Genomic DNA, 20,524 nt, shown 5'->3' with positions numbered 1-20,524 from the left:
TTTCACGTTTATACTTTCTAAATTGCGGCAGGAATGACCAAAATCGTCTTATCTGAACGATCGGTTGTATGGGAGATATATGTTATAGTGGTCCGATCCTACCGGATCCGACAAATATCTAATATAATAAAAAATACATCCTTGTGCCAAATTTCATTGAGATATATCAAAATTTGAGGGACTAGTTTGCGTTCAAACATACAGACGGACAAACGGACAGACGGACATGGCTATATCAACTCAGTTCGTCGCCCTGATCAATTCGGTATACTTAATGGTGAGTCTATCTTCTATATTTCTCAACGTTGCAAACCTCGGACCAAAGTTAATATGCCATTTCATGTTCATGAAAGGTATAAAAATGAGGGAACTACAAATAAAAAATTCTTAAAATTTTTTCGAGAACGTTTTAAGATTGATTTGCATATAAAAATTAGAAGAATTTAATTGACGAAATTTTATAAAAATTGTCAATGCTATTTTGCTACTCGCTGCTGTAAGCATTTGTAAAGACAATTGAGATACAACTCACAAATAATCTCATTCAAAATTCGTATGCATGCCTTTCCATTATCGATATCCTCTGAGTAGAAATCCTGGAAATTCGGTATCGAAGCGAACATAACACCACAAAGTGAGTGATTTTTTGAATACAGCTCATCCGTATGCTCATCAGAGAGATAATAAGCCGCTACATGATGCGGCAAAATATTCTAGAAAAAAAAAATAAACAATAAAAGAATATATTTGTAGTAAATCAGAATTAAGCAGTGATTAATTAACACATCCGAATTTTTTTGTTAGTAAAAACGTAAAAATCTTTAGCTCATTCATATTAAAGTAGTAAATTTACTAACGATTTATTTTACCTTAATTAAAGTGTCGTTAAGTGCACGATTCGATTTCATATTCATTAATTCACGTTCTGCTTGCTCCTTCCAAATGAAATCCAAACGCGAAGTGACCTGACAAGTGACAGCAAAAAAAAATTTACAAGTACAACAATTTGCAGAAAAAACAGAAGAAATGAGAAGAGGTGAGAAAAAATAAGTAAAAACAAAATTAATTATGTGCAAAAGGAAAGGATTTAATTGCTTGCTTGTGTGTTGTGAGCATTGGAGCTGGGCAAATGATGTTCAGCGAACCATATTAAATGGCATGGCAGAGCAAATTAAAAAAATATTTGTTGAATGCCCAATGATAAAGGAAGATTTGAAGACATTAATTTGGGATTTCAAGAACCTAAAGGCGGTTTGTAGCGAAGGCACGTCTTAGCATAATATAAGCACAGGAGCTACGCAAATTTATAGCTGGACGTAGTTCCGAAAGCCTAGCAAATAAACAGTTTTCAGGATTCGTCACGGGTAGGTGAGGTTGACAATTGTGTTGGAGAAGCTATATATTGCACTGGCAACCCCTTGAGAGGATTGCGTTACACAACCCCTTGAATCAATTTGGTATTTTAGTCGCCTCTTCCGACAGGCATACCTGCCGCGGGTATATTCTAAGCCCTTTAACCCAGCGCGGTCTCCTTTAATTTGCAAAATATTATCCTGCAAAAATTTTCCATATAGTCACCTAAGTGGAATATCAACCTATCTCGCCTGCCAGTTGGAAAATGACCTGGTTTGAAATTTGTTCCCAGAAAATCGTGACTCAAAAGTTTTTTATCTCAAATTTGGGGTTTTCAAAAAGGTCCTATCTCAGTCAAAAATGTTTTAAACTTATGCTGAGATATGTCGTTTTTGAAATTTGAAATTTTAAGACAAAGCGTTCCTCAACGGAACTACCATGAAATTGGGCGCTGTGCAATAAAAGCCTGTATTTGAAAATGTATCTGAATAAGGACGTTCTTCAAAGAAAATATGATGTCAAAATTTTACTGAGATCAGACGTTTTCGAGATAGGATGATATTCCACAAAGCAAACCATATCTGAATGTATATAGCTATCTCTTCTGTGTACGACTCACCCTTAGCGGGTTAGGGGGTTTAAAGTATACCCCCGGCCGTAGTCCTGTCTTAAGAGACGACTAGATTATCCAATTGGTTCAGCGAGTTGTGTAGAGCAACCCCTTCAAGGGGATAGCAGCGCAATTTATAGCTTCTCCGACCAAATTGTCAAACTCACCTACCCGTGGCGAATTCTGTTTGTAGTTTTCGGAACGTACCGGATCTCTATCCGGCAAAGGATCATCAACATCGATAACACTCTTCAAAACCTTCCGAGATAGCCTTTATCACTACAACAATAACAAAAACGAGTGTGCGATCCACTGCATCGCGTCTTTAAATTATAAAGGATCGGTAGGGAAAAATATCTCTTATATATATTTTAATTCTACAAAGCCTAAGAGAGGCGTGCTAACGCCTGTGCTATGGATTCTGGTGGGTAATGGAGTTATGGAAATCTTCAGGACAGAAATAACGGGGATAGTCGCATACAACGAAGACTTAGTGACATGTAAATTCCTGCCAACGATAAACGGGCTCATGGAAACGGTACTTTGCAGCACTTAAAGATGTGCAGAGCAAAAGGGCCAGGGGATAAATCCATCAAAAACGGAACTTCAACAGAAGGTTGGGAAGGTGCAAATGGTAGCATACCTAGGAATATCAGGCGGAGTAAGCAGCAGGAAAGTTAACATATACAGGCACGTGATGATGTAAGGTGACATGGCAAGAGTCGACTAAACGGGAACATAACTGACCTAAAATCGGGCAACGACCAAATTATGGCGGTTGTTGACTTCCAGGATCTGAACAAAAGATATCCTTTGAGGAAGGAATGGTAGAAAAACCCATATAGCATCACAATCTGAACATATGGCTCGAAAATGGATAAGAAAACTGGAGTTCGATTGCCCTCAAGACATTTGCATGCAAATAAGTCATACCGACTTCCTCACTCATGAGGTGTCTTCAGGCGTAGGTCTATGACCTAGAAAAAGCAGCCAAACTGCTCAAGCACGGTTTCACACAACAATATAACGATCTTTGTCGATAGCCAGACGCGTTTAAACCCTTATAATACAACGGGAAAAAGTTGAATATTGCGCGGAAGTTCCACGCACGTCCTTAAGGTATATCAATATCTCCCTTTGCTGGTTCCTTGGGCACAACTATATCAAAGGGAAAGAATTTGTAGAAAAGGTGGCCAGAAAAGGTTCCGAAATAAACAAAAGCGAAGTGGAAAGCTCCGTTAGAGCGCGCATGGGTTATGTCCTGAGGAAAATCGAGGAATATAAGCTAAGGGCGGCGGAATTGCTATGGACAAACGATTATGATTGCGTGGTATCAGGATCATTATGGCCATGTTTGGATATGAAAACAACTAGGTTTGTTCTCAACGTAAACAAATCTGTAGTAAGGGTACTGACGGGTATCATCATTTGTCATTGAGCTATAGCAACGTTGCTCCGAAGGTGGCGCAACATGGTAACTTTGCAGAAGTTGTCAGAATGAAGAGAAATAGGATTTGATTCATCGCTTTCTCTGCCGATATCCAGGACTGAAATCAAAATTATTCAGATTTCTAGGCGCACAGTCTGGCAGAGGTTGGAAAAGTGGATCATTCGATCCTACTTAATTTCTTCGGAGAAAGCAAGTGGTTCGTTGAGGACTACTAGGAAGTTATCTGGTTGGGCGAATGCGCCGTTACCTGGCACTCTCTGAAGGCATTCACAATGGATACAGTCTCTCCACGTGGGAAGTTCCCAGAATGAATATGTCGTCCCCACTCAAACAAAAACCATATTCTCAGTTCTAATATTGAACCAACGCCCAAGCAATATTTCCTTCTGTCTCAACTCGATTCGTGAGCTTTCAAGCCTAAACGGAAATTAAAACTACAGCAGAGGCCGCAATAGGACAAGTCAATGACAATGGTTAGGCCGGCTGGGAAGTACAAACATAGCATATAATGACTTCGTCAAACCCTATGTGATTCTTACTCCTCCTTCCGTAAGAAAATTGAGATTAGTAGAATTTTGCCAGCTAAATATTTGCACTTATCCATTCATATTTGAAACATGGCCCCCCACGCGTAGGTGGGCTCGACAATACAATTTGAGATGCTATAGGGAAACACATTTCCGGTGAAGAGAGGGAGGGGAACTTGGTAAATGGTCTGAAAGAATTAAATTTGATGAACTCTCCACAAATGAACCCATTAATGCAAACAAATAGTGGAAATACTTATAAAGGTGCTACTTACCTCTACAAGACGCGCATGATATCCAACCATAACCAAAAATGAGAACAACAATATCAACATTTGTGCATCCATCGGCATAACCATATTTCGATATTCGAAAATTGCCGCAGTCGGTGAATAGAGCGTCGGAAAGACTGTCAGTATAAGAGCTATATAACAACCGACCATTGCCATAGCCATGAAAGTTTTAATTAGATAATAAAGCTTCAGTGCCGTCGCCAATGAAACCAGACACAGAACCCAAGTGAAAATGATATATTCCGGATGTGAACAAGAACTCACTTCAGTTTGCTGCATCTGTACCGAGGAGCTATTAAGTGAGGCAAGCAATTCCAGCCTTAATATATTCCCGTTGTCGTTGTCGTCGTTGTAGTTGTTGCCATTGATGAGCGCTGCATTACGTAAAGGTTGCTCATTCGAATCCAAAGCACTGCTACTCGTTCCATTTAAAAGATTTATTGGTGCTTGTGTTAGATTTAACGCATTAACAATACTTTGACGTACAAGATCGCCAGCTGGTGCTGTTGCTGCTCCAGTTAAATTGTCTGTGATGAATGTATCGACAATTGTACCATTTGCTGCATTTATCGTTATGTTGTGATGTATTGTTGCCGATAGATAGACATTCAATTTAATTTCTTTTTCATTGGAATTTGCTAAGATAGCAGTGAGAGTGTTGTTGTTGTTGCTTCTGGCACTCTTATTTGTTAAGTGACTATTCGAAGTTCTATTGGCATTGTTTTCGGTGCTGTCGAAGGCGTATGTGGAATCAGGGCAAAGTACTAAACCAATTGCACTTAGCACGGACATCATTACAATAACAATACATATGAAGAATGTTCGTCTTCGCCGTTGATGTACTAGTTTGGCTGAGTTCTCTTTTAGATAAAGTGGCAAATCTGTGAAATTAGATATGGGAGGAAATACTTTGAAGTGTATTTGGAGTTATCTAAAGAACAATGATTCCAACTAAAGTTCACTGAACTTTGCGCCTTTGAGCTATCCTTGTATTAGTTTGGTTCAGAAGAGTCTGCCAATTTCCCAGCAAAAAATTCCTACGATGTTGCATACATAACTAGATCTTCTTCGCGGATAAAAAGTGATTTACAAGAACAAAAAAGGCCATTCTCAATGAGATGTGCTGGGAACATTTCGGGACTATTTGCATTACTATTTCGGGATTATTTAGCAATCAGCTTGGGATCATTCGGAAGCCATTTCGAGAAGATTTCATTATTGAATATATTGTGGCGAATGTTGGCATAACAGCGATTCGAACACTAGTGGAAGGTCGATAATTATCAGGAAATCCGCAAAGTTCGTGTCTATATGTATATTAGTGACTATTTGGCGATGTTTTCGGAACTATTTTTGAACAATTTTGACATTGGTTTACTATGGGCGAATCGCCGACTTGTTTTTGGTTTTTTATCGAAAAATTATCGATTTATTATCGAAAAGTTATCGGTTTGTTATCGAAAAATATCAATTTGCACGAAAAGTTATCGACTCATTATTGAAAAAATATCGAAAAATTTTCAATACCAAACGGAATACTTATCGACAAAAAAACGGTAACAAATCGACAACTTTTCGTTAACAAACCATAACTTTTCGTTAGGAAATACACACCTTTCCCTCTATCCTCTAAGGATAATAACAATTCATGGAAAATTGAATATGTTCCGACTGACATATCTTGGAATGAGAGAACATTTCCATGGAACCACGTTGAATACTGGAATGCTCTCGCGCATTCTCCTGCAGTTGGTAATCTACATCCAACATACGTTTCTCAGTGGTATGATAACGCGTCCCTGGAGCCGTGTGTAGAAGTCCACGAAAGTGGGGAAAGCTTCTGACCGCCATTCACCTGGGAAAGGCCAGTGCGATTCTTTTGCATGCGGTTCAAGCAGCTCACTACTGCCGGTCGCTTGCTGCCAAGTAGCCTCTGGGTAGCCGCTAAGCATCCGTTTAGCGGTGAGCTAATGTGAGAAGGCGACAACCTGGCTAGGCCACTCTGACATAATCGGTTTAAGGGCTAGCCGGGGGAGATCTCATCGGCAGCGTCTGTACACCTCTAGGTGCGGCTGCAAGCGGGCGTCTGTCTTGGAGCAAGCGGCTTGCTATATACACGTGCAAGTAATATTTACACCCCCGCTGAGCGGGTTGTGCGCTGGGTTTGGGACCCGCCACGTAAAACCATACTCCAATGAAATATAACAACAAGCCTCGGATAAATACACTCTCTATTGATGACGACCATGGCAAACGTTTGAAGGACAATGAATTGAGGGCATGCACCTGGAACGTCCGCTCCCTGATTGGGATTGGTGCAGATGCCCGGCTGGTTGATGTCCTCGTCAAAGCAAAATCTGACATCACCGCCATCCAAGAAATGCGTTGGACGAAGCAAGGAAGAAAGAAGATCAAAAATTGTGACATCTACTGGAGTGGCCATACGAATAAGCGCAGTTTCGGCGTCGGATTCGTGGTGGGAGAGAGACTTTGTCGCCAAGTGCTGGCGTTAACGCCTGTGGACGAGAGTCTCGCCGCTATCCGAATAAAAGCAAAATTTTTTAATATATCATTCATCTGCGCCCATGCGCCGACAGAGGAGAAAGACGATGAGGTGAAAGACACTTTTTATGAACAATTAGAACGCACATACGCGCGCTGCCCCCGTCATGATATAAAAGTCGTGCTCGGCGACTTTAACGCCAGGGTGGGCAAAGAAGGTGTTTTTGGCCCTACAGTCGGAAAGTTCAGCCTACACAATGAAACTTCTCCTAACGGACTGAGGCTGATTGACTTTGCCGGTGATCGAAACATGGTCATATCCACGAGGTTCATGCATAAAAAGATACAACAAGCTACATGGCTGTCTCCTGATCGAAATACTCGCAATTAGATCGATCACGTTGTGATTGATGGACGGCATGCCTCCAGTGTTTTAGATGTGCGCACGATCCGAGGACCTAACATCGATTCGGACCATTATCTCGTTGCAGCCAAAATACGCACCCGAACCAAGGAACAAAAAGCACAAGGAAAGCTAGACGTCGAAAGCTTCAATCACAACAGACTGCCAATGATTTCGCAACTCGACTCTCACACCTGCTCTCTGAGAGCACAACTCATCCTGAAGGAATACAGGAGCAGTGGGAGCATATCTCCAAAGCACTTCGTACTGCCGCCGAGGAAAAAATTGGTTACCGGCGGCCACGAAAAAACAACTGGTACGATGAAGAATGCCGCGTTGCAACCGAAAGAAAAGACGCTGCCTACAGGGCTACGTTAAAAGCGAGCGCGACAAGAGAAGTGTGTGAACGCTATCGTGAGTTGAAAAGGGAAGCGAGACGCCTTTTCAGGAAGAAAAAAGCAGAAGCAGAAAGGCGTGAGTGCGTGGAGCTTGAGCTGCTAGCCACCAGGAAAAAATACGGCGACAGACGGAAGGTTTTAAGACCGCGGCAAACTCCTGTAGGAATGAAAACGGCGACCTTGTAACTGATGACCAGAGAGTGCTTAGATTATGGAGAGAATACTTCTCTGCTCTCCTAAATGGAGGCAGCAATTCACCGCGCAGAGATGAAGAACCCTATCCCGCAATCGATGATGATGGAATATATGTCCCCCCGCCCGATTATGACGAAGTTAGAATAGCAACAACCAGATTGAAAAACAACAAGGCCGTGGGCGCTGATGAATTGCCCGCGGAGCTATTCAAGTACGGCGGCGAGGAGTTGGTAAGGCGCATGCAGCAGCTTCTTAGCAAAATATGGGCGGACGAGTGCATGCCCGACGGTTGGAATCTAAGTGTTCTTTGCCCAGTCCACAAGAAGGGGGATACTGCAGAATGTACCAACTGTCATGGAATCAGCCTTCTTAATATCGCATATAAGGTTCTTTCAAGTGTATTGTGCGAAAGATTGAAGCCCACCGTGAACAGGCTGATTGGACCTTATCAGTGCGGCTTCAGACCTGGTAAATCTACCATCGACCAGATTTTCACAATGCGCCAAATCTTGGAAAATACCCGTGAAAAGAGAATTGACATACATCACCTCTTCGTCGACTTTAAAGCCGCCTTCGACAGCACGAAAAGGAGCTGCCTATATGCCGTTATGTCTGAATTTGGTTTCCCCGCAAAACTTATACGGCTGTGCAAAATGACGTTGAGCAACACCATCAGCTCAGTCAGAATTGGGAAGGACCTCTCCGAGCCATTCGAAAATAAACGAGGTTTCAGACAGGGTGACTCCCTATAGTGCGATTTCTTTAATTTGATGCTGGAGAAAATTATACTAGCTGCAGAACTTAACTGCACTGGAACAATATACTATAAAAGCGTGCAATTACTGGCATATGCTGATGACATTGATATCATCGGCCTAAACACCCGTGCTGTTAGTTCTGCTTACTCCAAACTGGAAAAATATGCGGTAAATTTGGGTTTGAAGGTGAATGAGGACAAAACGAAGTACCTGCTGTCATCCAGCAAAGAGTCAGCGCATACGCGCCTTGGCAACCATTGGGAACCAGCATCAACACTAGCAACAACATCAGCACTTAAATCCAGCGAAGAATCAATCTTGTCAATAAATGCTACTTTGGACTAGGTAGGCAATTGAAAAGTAAAGTCCTCTCTCGGCGAACGAAAATCATACTCTACAAGTCACTTATCGTACCCGTCCTGCTATATGGGGTAGAAGCATGGACCATGACAACAGCAGATGAGGGAGTGTTCGAGAGAAAAGTTCTTCGAAAGATTTATGGACCTCTACGCGTTGGCGATGGCGAGTACCGAAGAAGATTTAATGATGAGCTGTACGAGCTATATGCAGACATCAACATAGTCCAGCGAATTAAAATGCAGCGGCTGCGCAAGCTAGGCCATGTTATGCGAATGAAAGATTATGCTCCGGCCAAGAAAGTGTTTCTATCGGAACCCGCCTATGGAAGCAGAGGTAGAGGGCGGCCCCCACTCCGTTGGAAGGATCAGGTGGAAAATGCTTTAAACTCCCTTGGTGTGACCAATTGGCGCCGGTTGGCGGAGCGAAGGAGCGACTGGCGCGCCTTGTTGGACGGCCATAACCGTTTAGACGGTTAAGCGCCAATTAAGTAAGTAACGCTCCATTCTCGAATGGCATGGTCCACCAAAACCAAGTCATTGAAATCGTTCGCCTACTAAGTATTTCGATCGTTGACAAACTGACCTTACTGAAGTAGCGCATGCGCTCATGCTCAACGGACCCTATGTCGGCTGTTTGGTGAAACTCCAGCCATTGATATCGCGCCGAATAATTGAATGTACGAACCTCTTGCAATTACAAGTGGCGCTTTCCCATATATAGTTTATCCTTTCTCATTTTCACTTGACTACTTTCATTTCCATATAACGCATTAGCAATTACGTTTTCTCATTTAAAATTGACTTTTCTCATTTCCAAATGACGCATTCGCATTTATAATTGACTAATCTGATTTCCATATGACGCTTTCTCATTTCCATCTGACTAATCTCAAAGAAAAATGAAGCGTCAAATGAAAATACAATCATTTGACGCTCTATCATTTACAAATGACTCTTTTCATATCGAAGTAACGCTTTCGCATTTAAAGTTGACTATTCTTATTTTCATATTACGTTTTCGCATTTACATTTGTCGCTTTCAAATTTACAATTTACAAATCTTATTTCCAACTGATGCTTTCTCATTTACAAGTAACTATTCTTATTTCCATATGACGGTTTTTCATTTACAGTTGACTTTTCTTTTATTAAAATTTTTTTTTAATTTTTTAATTTTTTTTTTCATTTACAGTTGACTTTTCTTTTATTTCAAGTAACACTTTCTCATTTACAAAATGAAATAGTGTAGAATGATACAAAGTTTTGTTATTACTGCGCGGTATCCCTACTGAGCCCATGAACTGAAAGTTGTATACGATTTTTGGTACCATTATCACAGTTTTTATACTCAGTTGAGCAGAGCTCACAGAGTATATTAAGTTTGATTGGATAACGGTTGGTTGTACATATATAAAGGAATCGAGATAGATATACACTTCCATATATCAAAATAATCAGGATCGAAAAAAAATTTGATTGAGCCATGTCCGTCCGTCCGTCCGTCCGTCCGTCCGTCCGTCCGTCCGTCCGTTAACACGATAACTTGAGTAAATTTTGAGCTATCTTGATGAAATTTGGTATGTAGATTCCTGGGCACTCATCTCAGATCGCTATTTAAAATGAACGATATCGGACTATAACCACGCCCACTTTTTCGATATCGAAAATTTCGAAAAACCGAAAAAATGCGATAATTCATTGCCAAAGGCAATTAAAGCGATGAAACTTGGCAGATGGGTTGACGTTATGACGCAGAATAGAAAATTAGTAAGATTTTGGACAATGGGCGTGGCACCGCCTACTTTTACAAGAAGGTAATTTAAAAGTTTTGCAAGCTGTAATTTGGCAGTCGTTGAAGATATCATGATGAAATTTGGCAGGAACGCTGCTACTATTACTATATATGTGCTAAATAAAAATTAGCAAAATTGGATGAAGAACACGCCCACTTTTTAAAAAAAAAAATTTTTTAATTCAAATTTTAACAAAAAATTTAATATCTTTACTGTATATAAGTAAATTAAGTCAAAATTCAACTCCTGTAATGATATGATGCAACAAAATACAAAAATAAAAGAAAATTTCAAAATGGGCGTGGCTCCGCCCATTTTCATTTAGTTTGTCAAGAATACTTTTAATGCCATAAGTCGAACAAAAATTTACCAATCCTTCTCAAATTTGGTAGGTACATAGATTCTATGACGGTAACTGTTCTCTGTGAAAATGGCCGAAATCGGTGGAAGCCACGCCCAGTTTTTATACACAGTCCACCGTCTGTCCTTCCGCTCGGCTGTTAACACAATAACTTGAGCAAAAACCGATATATCTTTACTAAACTTAGCCCACCTACTTATCTGAACTCACTTTATCTCGGTATAAAAAATAGCCGAAATCCGACCATAACCACGCCCACTTTATCGATATCGAAAATTACGAAAAATGAAAAAAATGCCATAATTCTATACCAAATACGAAAAAAGGGATGAAACATGGTAACTGGATTGGTTTATTGACGCAAAATATAACTTTGGAAAAAATTTTGTAAAATGGGTGTGACACCTACCATATTAAGTAGAAGAAAATGAAAAAGTTCTACAAGGCAAAATCAACAGCCCTTGGAATCTTGGCAGGAATACTGTTAGTGGTATTGCATATATAAATAAATTAGCAGTACCCGACAGATGATTTTCTGGATCACCTGGTCCACATTTTGGTCGATATCGCGAGAACACCTTCACATATACATCTAAGGGCCACTCGCTTTTAAAACCCTTATTAATACCTTTAATTTGATATCCATATCGTACAAACACATTCTAGAGTCACCCCTGGCCCACCCTAATGGCGATATCTCGAAAAGGCGTCCACCTTTAGACCTAATGCCCACTCCCTCTTAAAATGCTCAGTAACACCTTTCGTTTGATACCCATATCGTACAAACATTCTAGAGTCACCTCTGGCCCACCCTAATGGCGATATCTCGAAAAGGCGTCCACCTATAGACCTAATGTCCACTCCCTCTTAAAATGCTCAGTAACACCTTTCGTTTGATACCCATATCGTACAAACATTCTAGAGTCACCCCTGGCCCACCCTATTGGCGATGTCTCGAAAAGGCCACCTATAGACCTAATGGCCACTCCCTCTTAAAATGCTCAGTAACACATTTCGTTTGATACCCATATCGTACAAACATTCTAGAGTCCCCCTGGCCCACCCTAATGGCGATATCTCGAAAAGGCGTCCACCTATAGACCTAATGCCCACTCCCTCTTAAAATGCTCAGTCACACCTTTCGTTTTATACCCATATCGTACAAACATTCTAGACTCACCCTTGGTCCACCTTTATGGCGATATCTCGAAAAGGCGTCCACCTATAGACCTAATGCCCACTCCCTCTTAAAATGCTCAGTAACACCTTTCGTTTGATAACCATATCGTACAAACATTCTAGAGTCACCCTTGGTCCACCTTTATGGCGATATCTCGAAAAGGCGTCCACATATAGAACTAAGGATTACTCCCTTTTAAAATACTCATTACCACCTTTCATTTGATACCCATATCGTACAAACACATTCTAGAGTCACCCCTGGCCCACCCTAATGGCGATATCTCGAAAAGGCGTCCACCTATAGACCTAATGCCCACTCCCTCTTAAAATGCTCAGTAACACCTTTCGTTTGATACCCATATCGCACAAACATTATAGAGTCACCCCTGGCCCACACTAATGGCGATATCTCGAAAAGACGTCCACCTATAGACCTAATGCCCACTCCCTCTTAAAATGCTCAGTAACACCTTTCGTTTGATACCCATATCGTACAAACACATTCTAGAGTCACCCCTGGCCCACCCTAATGACGATATCTCGAAAAGGCGTCCACTTATAGACCTAATGCCCACTCCCTCTTAAAATGCTCAGTAACACCTTTCGTTTGATACCCATATCGTACAAACATTCTAGAGTCACCCTTGGTCCACCTTTATGGCGATATATCGAAAAGGCGTCCACCTATAGAACTAAGGATTACTCCCTTTTAAGATACTCATTACCATCTTTCATTTGATACCCATATCATACAAACACATTCTAGAGTCACCCCTGGCCCACCCTAATGGCGACATTTCGAAAAGGCGTCCACCTATAGACCTATTGCCCACTCCCTCTTAAAATGCTCAGTAACACTTTTCGTTTTATACCCATATCGTACAAACATTCTAGAGTCACCCCTGGCCCACCCTAATGGCAATATCTCGAAAAGGCGTCCACCTATAGACCTAATGCCCACTCCCTCTTAAAATGCTCAGTAACACCTTTCATTTGATTCCCATATCGTACAAACACATTCTAGAGACACCCCTGGTCCACCTTTATGGCGATATCTCGAAACGGCGGCCACCTATGGACTAAGGATCACTCCTTTTCAAAATACTCATTAACAGCTTTCCTTTGATACCCATATCGTACAAACATATTCTAGAGTCACCCCTGGTCCACCTTTATGGCGATTTCTCGAAAAGGCGTTCACCTATAGAACTAAAGCCCATTCCCTTTTAAAATACCCATTACCACCTTTCATTTGATACCCATATCGTACAAACACATTCTAGAGTCACCCCTGGTCCACCTTAATGGCGATATCTCGAAAGGGCGTCCACCGATAGACCTAAGGCCCACTCCCTCTTAAAATGCTCAGTAACACCTTTCATTTGATACCCATATCGTACAAACAAATTCTAGAGTCAGCCCTGGTCCACCTTTATGGCGATATTCCTAAATGGCGTCCATCCATAGAACTATGGCCTACTCTCTCTTAAAATACTCTTTAATACCTTCCATTTGATACACATGTCATACAACCACATTCCAAGGTTACCCTAGGTTCATTTTCCTACATGGTGATTTTCCTTATTTTGTCTCCATAGCTCTCAACTGAGTATGTAATGTTCGGTTACACCCGAACTTAGCCTTCCTTACTTGTTTTTGTTGTTTTTTTTTCTGGCTAACTTGACAGGACGTTCGAAACATTCAGTCTATATGAAGTCTTTATGGGGCGATCACTTCGACCGACTCATATTTTTAGTGCTTTTTCATGAAAGAAGCCTAGCTTTCGTTCAGTGTAGGTACCGACACCACATGGGCATACAAAGATTTTACTTCGGACTATTTTTTGGTCCAGCCTTTAAAACAGGCTTTTCTCCCTCCTTAAGTTGGAACACAGCTATGCTGTGATGTTACTTGTAATTCTTTATATTTTACTTACTTGAAAACTCCTCTGCCATAACTAGAACAGAAGCAAATGTTAGAAAGATTGTTCCTACCACAAGACAAATAATTAATTTTGTACAACGTGGTATTATAATGACTTGGCACATAACAATGAATAGCCAAATGATAAAAATACACAACATATTCGATCTAAAAAGAGAAGAGACAAAAATACGTAAACCAAATTTTTGTTTGGAATAATTTTTAAAACCTAACCTACCTAAACATATCCTCGCGTAATTGACAAAATTTTTGTTCTTGACTGCGATCTTTAAACTTTAAGGTCCATGTATTCAGGTACTCTCGTCGAATTTCCTTATTGGAATTAATTTGTATATTTTGTTCTATGAAATCATCAATCTGGAGAACAATATAAATTAAACCAAAACAGTTCGATATGAACACATAAAATGTTTAAACTCTTTTACATAAGTAATAGAAATGTATACATACCTCTTCATCCAATGCAGTCATAGATAAATCTTGGTTTTTATCTCCCATTATGGAATCACTTCGATTTAAGCCTTCCTGTGGCGAATTGAGCTAGAATGAGATATAGAGGAAACGTAATTTTGGTTCGTTCAATACCTTTCTTCATCGAAAGCAGTAATTGTTATACGGTTTATTTAATATAGAAGAGCCTTGAGGTAGGTATAAGAACGAAACGCGCAGAATTAAGAACTTTGTGTCTTTTTTGTGCCTTTTACTAATCGGTTTGAAATTTCAAATGAATGGAGAAGTATGCGTATTGAGAATATTGGCGCAACAAAGATCTCACCAAGAAAAACTAAGTTTTTCGCTAATTTGTTTTAAAAATTGTTCGAAGCTTCCATTTTATTCAGATTACAACAGTTGTGAGTTGAAATCTTTTATAATTTAAAAAATATCTAACACTACACCTTTTTAAATTTAAGTTCAAGAAGTTGCAGCTGAAGCTCAGAAATTACAGGAAAATTACAATTGAAGTTCAGAATTTTCAATTGAAGTTTAGAATTTTTTAATGAAATTCAATTATAATTTTTTGAACTTCAATTGTAATTTTCTGAACTACAATTAGAAATTCTAACCTTAAATTTTAATATTCTGAGCTTCAATTGTAATTTTCTGAACTTAAATTGAAAATTCTGAGTTTCTACTGCAACTCTCTGAACTTAAATTGCAACTTTCCGAACTAAAACTGGAAAAAGGTGTAGTCTTTACCCGAGGCTCTGTCCGAACGAAAAAAATAAAACATACACACATATAGCCCCGAAATGATTCTTAAAACATTTCCAAAATAGTTTAAAAATTTATGTTGTAACAGTCCCGAAATGATCCCGAAATATTAGCGCAAACAATCGATAAATAACCCAGAAGTAAATATAAAATGATCACAATTGGTTGCAAAAGAAAACTTTAAAAAATGAAACAGTGATAGTACTGAAGTCATCAAGAAACATTCCCGGAATGACCCAAGAAATAGAAAAGTTCCATAAAGCAATGAGGAAAATATTTCAAAATAATCTTGAAACGAAAACAAAATAGTCTTGACATGATCCGGGATGGCGACGAAATGTCCCGAAATAATCCAAAGAAAGTACTGCAATAATCCCGAAATTGTCCCGAATAATCCTGCAACTATTCCGAAAACTGCCTAATTTTCGAAATTTGTATAGACGGCAATCATGTGGAGATATATATAACCTTTTAATGTGAGTCAATTGCGCTGGAACGGAATCTATTGGCTTCCTTTTTTAAATGATATTGAAATATCCTGAAAGTTGAACCCCACTTTAAAGGAGAACGGTCCCGAAATCGTGTCGATATGATTCTTAAACAGCACAGAATTAGCTTCAAAAACAATTCCAAAACGATTCGAAACAGTTTCGAAATTGTCTCTAAACAATCCCGAAGTTATCAGGTTGAATTACCAAAATTGTCTGACACCGATTACGATATTATTCAGAAAATAACCAAGAACCTGAAAAAGTCCAAAAAGTGTGGTTTCACTGTTTATTTTTCCAAAATTTCTAGACCTAGTGTCAAATATCTTTAGCTGAGGTCAAATAGACCCAGACCTATGACGATTTATAAAAGCAGTTCAGGAAGGGGAGGGCTTCCACCCTTAATTCCTTCAAAATTGTTAGACTCCTATGAATGGGCTCAATATAACAAATATTATTGTTATGAGGTGATTAGCTGCAGTGGCGTTTTAGAAAAAGGTTTCAAGATGCTGTGTGAGGATAAGGAAGCGCGTCACTGCCAACTTTATCAAAATTACTTTATCTTCTGTTCTGTATGCCCACTTTTCCAAAATCGCTTAAAATTCTAACTGTATGACCAAGATATCAAATACTATTCGTCAAGGTCAAGTGCACGTAGACAGGGCGCCGGAGTGTACTTGCAAACTTCTCCAAAATTGTAATTCCCCCATTTAAATGGCCCATATACTTAATATTACTAGTCAAGGGCATAATACTTAAATGTAAAACAGTGAATTAAAAAGTTACTATTTCGTGGAGGTGTAGGATGCCTCCGCCTTCGCTTCCCAAAAAATATTGCCTGAGATACACTCAATTGGCTAATACTGTGCCACATTTCATCAAACCTCGTTCACCGGCCTTGGCATGATTGAGTCACAAAACGCTTAAGAAACGATTTAAAAGCTAATGTTTCCTGGGACCACAGGACCCTCCTTGCAAAAAGAAAACAAAAAATTAGTAGATCCCTTAAGACTATTGGCTATCTGTGTGCAAAATTTCACCTAAATCTGTACAACCGTTCTCACTTGATTGAGTCACAAAAGCAAACGTATGGAAACCATCATTGTAAAGCTTAGCTCTATCATCTGTGGTAAGTGGAGTATTCCATTTATTCACATCTATGTCTACATCTATAGCAACATCTACATGTATATCTACACCTGTATGCATCGACATCTTCTTCTACATCTACATCTGCATTTATATATATCTATATGCTCGGAGTGTTTGCATAACGACTGTCGAAGAAAACCCCGGCTTAGAAGAAATTTTTGGTTTTAATTGATGTGCTTTTCTCGAGCCTTGGTCCCAGGATATAAAGTCGAGACTGTGAAGGACCGCACGTATCTGGGGACCAGCATTCACAGCAAAAGCATGTCAACTTAGAATTGAAACGGAGAGCAATTCTTGCGAACAAGTGCTACTTTGGACTTAATAGGTCATTGAAAAGTAAAATCCTCTTGCGGCGAACAAAACTCATGTTCAACAATTCGTCACGATCATATCCATCCTGATGTGTGACTATGGGAGTGTTCGGGAAAAAACATTTCTTGTCTTGGCTCCGAGTGTCGAGAAGGGGTTTGATAAGCTGTATACTATTTTCGCAGATATGAAGATAGTACAGCGAATAAAATTCCAAAGGATCCGCTGGCTATATAATGTTATGTGAATGTACAAAGACTCTCCGCCCAAGACAGTATTGCAGTCGACACTGCAGGTTGTAAGCAGAGAAGAGGGGAGACCTCCACTGAGTTGAGAGAGGCGTGTGGAGGATGACTTCACCTCCTTTGGTGCTCTCAATGAGCCTCAGTTATCGCGAAACAGGGATAGCTGGCGTTACTTGTTACGAAACGGCCAAAATTGCTTATGTTGATGATGATGATCCCAGTCCCAATCATCGCACCACAGCGGCTGCCACACTAACCAACCTTTAAAATTTCATGAATATGTTGGCGGATTTTGGAAGATCATAAATGACACTAACACAAACGCATATATACTGTAACAATTTCTGGTATTTATGCACATTCTGCTAACGTTCGGATCGCTAAACTGTTGAATAAATCAATCCAATATTCAGTATTGTAAACTGGTCTTTATTTGGATTACTTTGGGAGTAGTACTTCACAATTATACTTCACAACCAATAGCGTGTTTAAATCAAAACTGATTCATCATTCCTCAGCATGCGCTGCTTTTATACTCTCTGTTGCCTCGTCCGCGTATTGCTATTAAGGTCTAGACGTTTCGGCTTCTAGCACTGTTGTATCTCCTGCTTGGTAATTGAGCTGTATGCGTGTGTATGTGTGAGTAACAACTTCTGCTGATGACTACATGTGTGTGAGTGAGTTATCTCTTCGTCGCCTTCTATGCATGCGTATAAATGATAATTGATGTGTTCATGTATACAAGTGTAGCTTGTTTTAATAGTTTTGTTGTGGTGCCTTTATTTACTAACAGCTTAGAGATGCCAAAATTCGCCACAGTACCTTTTTTAGGTGTATGCTTATATGCTTAAGTAAGAAGTAATATTTATTCCATCAAATCCTAATATTCCAAATAAAACCTTGCAACAAAATGACTTAGAGCTTGTTAAGCATGTGTATTATTTACTTGTTAGAGACTAGGTTGTAAATATAGTTTAGTTGAATTATAAAAATCTGTTAATTAAGTCTATCCTAACATAATTCAAACTTTGCCTTGGTGAGACCGACATCGACGTTACATTGTGTCGAGTTCAAGGATTTTTCACACATCCAAATTCCCAAAAAAATTTCGAAAAAAGGTTTCAATATGCAACCAACTAATTTGCTTACATCCACTCTGCAAGTATTTTGATGGACTGAAGTCAAAACGAAAATTAATTAGTCATTCTAATTTTCTATAGAAACTTCGCAAGCAACACTTAAAACCCAAAAATGCAAGCGCTTACTCACGGAGCTTAGTTCTATGGTTTTTTAAGCCAATTTTGTTGACATTGCTGGACGTGAGTATGGGTAGAACGTTTCGCTATATACGACCAAATCCTAACACAAATCCATTAAACATAAATACCGTTTACATACTGCGCTTAATTACTACACTGTCGGTCACGTAAAACTAACTTCGCTAAAGTTTTGAAGCTAGATGATGTATGTTTATTTAATGTAAGTGGTGAAAACTTTAAAAACCCGCGAGTATGCAAAAATGTGGTAAGCGTTTTCAATAGAATTTAAAATTCTGAACAAGAGTTTATATACATACATATGTGTGTAAATATGTTTATAGTTTATGTTTGGTTTATTTGAAAATATTGTTAAAACTTTAAAACAAACGTTGTGAAATTTTATGCTGTTTTTATGAACCATTTATGTTTTTTTCTCATTAGTGCAACCTGAAATAGGACACCAGTTTGGCAACTTAGAGGAATTCGTTCTTATATTGCTTCGTCATCTAGTTCATGCTCCATGTACCTAGCTTGTAGCTCCCTGGGAACTTAATAAATAGTGTATCACAAGATGACTGTCGGATCTGTTTTACAAATTAAAGTTTACACTTTCCTAGGCATTGTACCGCTTTTTCAGGGCACTTAGTTACGTGCTGGCAGCCGCCGTGGTATGGTGGTAGCGTACTCCGGCTACCACACGGAAGATCCTGGGTTCACTCCCCAGGCAAAGCAATATACAAATTTTAGAAATAAGTTTTTTCAACTAGTAGAAAGTTTTTCTAAATGGGGTCGCCCCTCGGCTTTGATTTGGCAAACATTCCGAGTGTATATCTACCATGAAAAGCTTCTCAGTGAAAGTTCATCTGCCTTGCAGATATCGCTCGGAGTCGGCAGAAAACATGTAGGTTCCGTGCCACCTATTTGTAGAACAAATTTAAAGGAGCATGACGCAAATTGGAAGAGAAGCTCGGTCTAAAATCTCTTCGGAGACTATCGCGCCATGAATTTATTTTATATATTTAAGTACAGGCCGAGCAGGCCAGGTTTCGCATTTCTGCAATATTACACACGCCAGTCTTCCTTTATTGGGCTTGCTACAAAGTACATTCTTTGACAGATGACGTGGCAGCTGACGTAATAGCGCGAAGCTTCAAGCTGACACAGCTTAAACTTAACCTAATCATGCACAGTGTAAATAGATGGATTGCTGATCACAGTCTTCAGCTGGCAACAGCAAAAGCGGAGATCGTCATCCGTACAAAGAAGTGGATTCCACTATCATTTACATAGCATTTAGGGGCCAGCAAATGGAAACACGTATTTCAATGGAATGGCTAAGGGTGAAGCTAGACAGTAAGCCAATCTTCTTAGAGCACATGCGAGTAACCCGCGATAGGGATGCGTACAAAACAATCAGTCTGAGTAGATTAATGGAAAACAAAAACGGCCCAAAGACATATATAAGACGATATACGCTGGTGGATGTGACACGTTGCGACATATCCCCGGGTAGTGCCATCAATAACCTGTCAAAGCGACAGATGAAATACGGTGAGCACATATATGAGACATATACTTGCCATGAAACGAGAAGATGGTTGCCTAGTTTATTATCGTGATAGGACCAATGGAACTCACGTAACGCGCACCCGTTCCCGAAGTTAATCTAAGTGCGGTGCCACGCAAGAAGAATTTCGGCTGCCGTGGGAGGTTAAGTTTAAGGGGAAAGAA

At 39.7% G+C, this 20,524-nt stretch overlaps 1 protein-coding gene across 4 annotated transcripts in view; it reads right to left on the bottom strand.

The window, feature by feature from the left end:
- Ac78C (adenylyl cyclase 78C) overlaps window positions 1-20,524 on the bottom strand; it is a 202,605-nt gene that overhangs the window by 7,014 nt on the left and 175,067 nt on the right. For all 4 annotated transcript variants that reach the window (XM_067788196.1, XM_067788199.1, XM_067788198.1 and 1 more), the window contains 6 exons: window positions 14,579-14,668; window positions 14,346-14,485; window positions 14,121-14,275; window positions 4,216-5,114; window positions 870-965; window positions 533-713 (listed from right to left, as the gene is read on the bottom strand). In XM_067788196.1, the coding sequence (XP_067644297.1) occupies window positions 533-713; window positions 870-965; window positions 4,216-5,114; window positions 14,121-14,275; window positions 14,346-14,485; window positions 14,579-14,668 (1,561 nt within the window). The remainder of the gene's footprint in view (window positions 1-532; window positions 714-869; window positions 966-4,215; window positions 5,115-14,120; window positions 14,276-14,345; window positions 14,486-14,578; window positions 14,669-20,524) is intronic.

The sequence above is a fragment of the Eurosta solidaginis genome, chromosome 5 (assembly GCF_040869045.1).
Source record: "Eurosta solidaginis isolate ZX-2024a chromosome 5, ASM4086904v1, whole genome shotgun sequence".
Classification (NCBI taxonomy): Eukaryota; Metazoa; Arthropoda; class Insecta; order Diptera; family Tephritidae; genus Eurosta; species Eurosta solidaginis.
The sequence above is the reverse complement of the archived record's forward strand: the minus strand, read 5'-3'. Positions and strand labels throughout refer to the sequence as shown.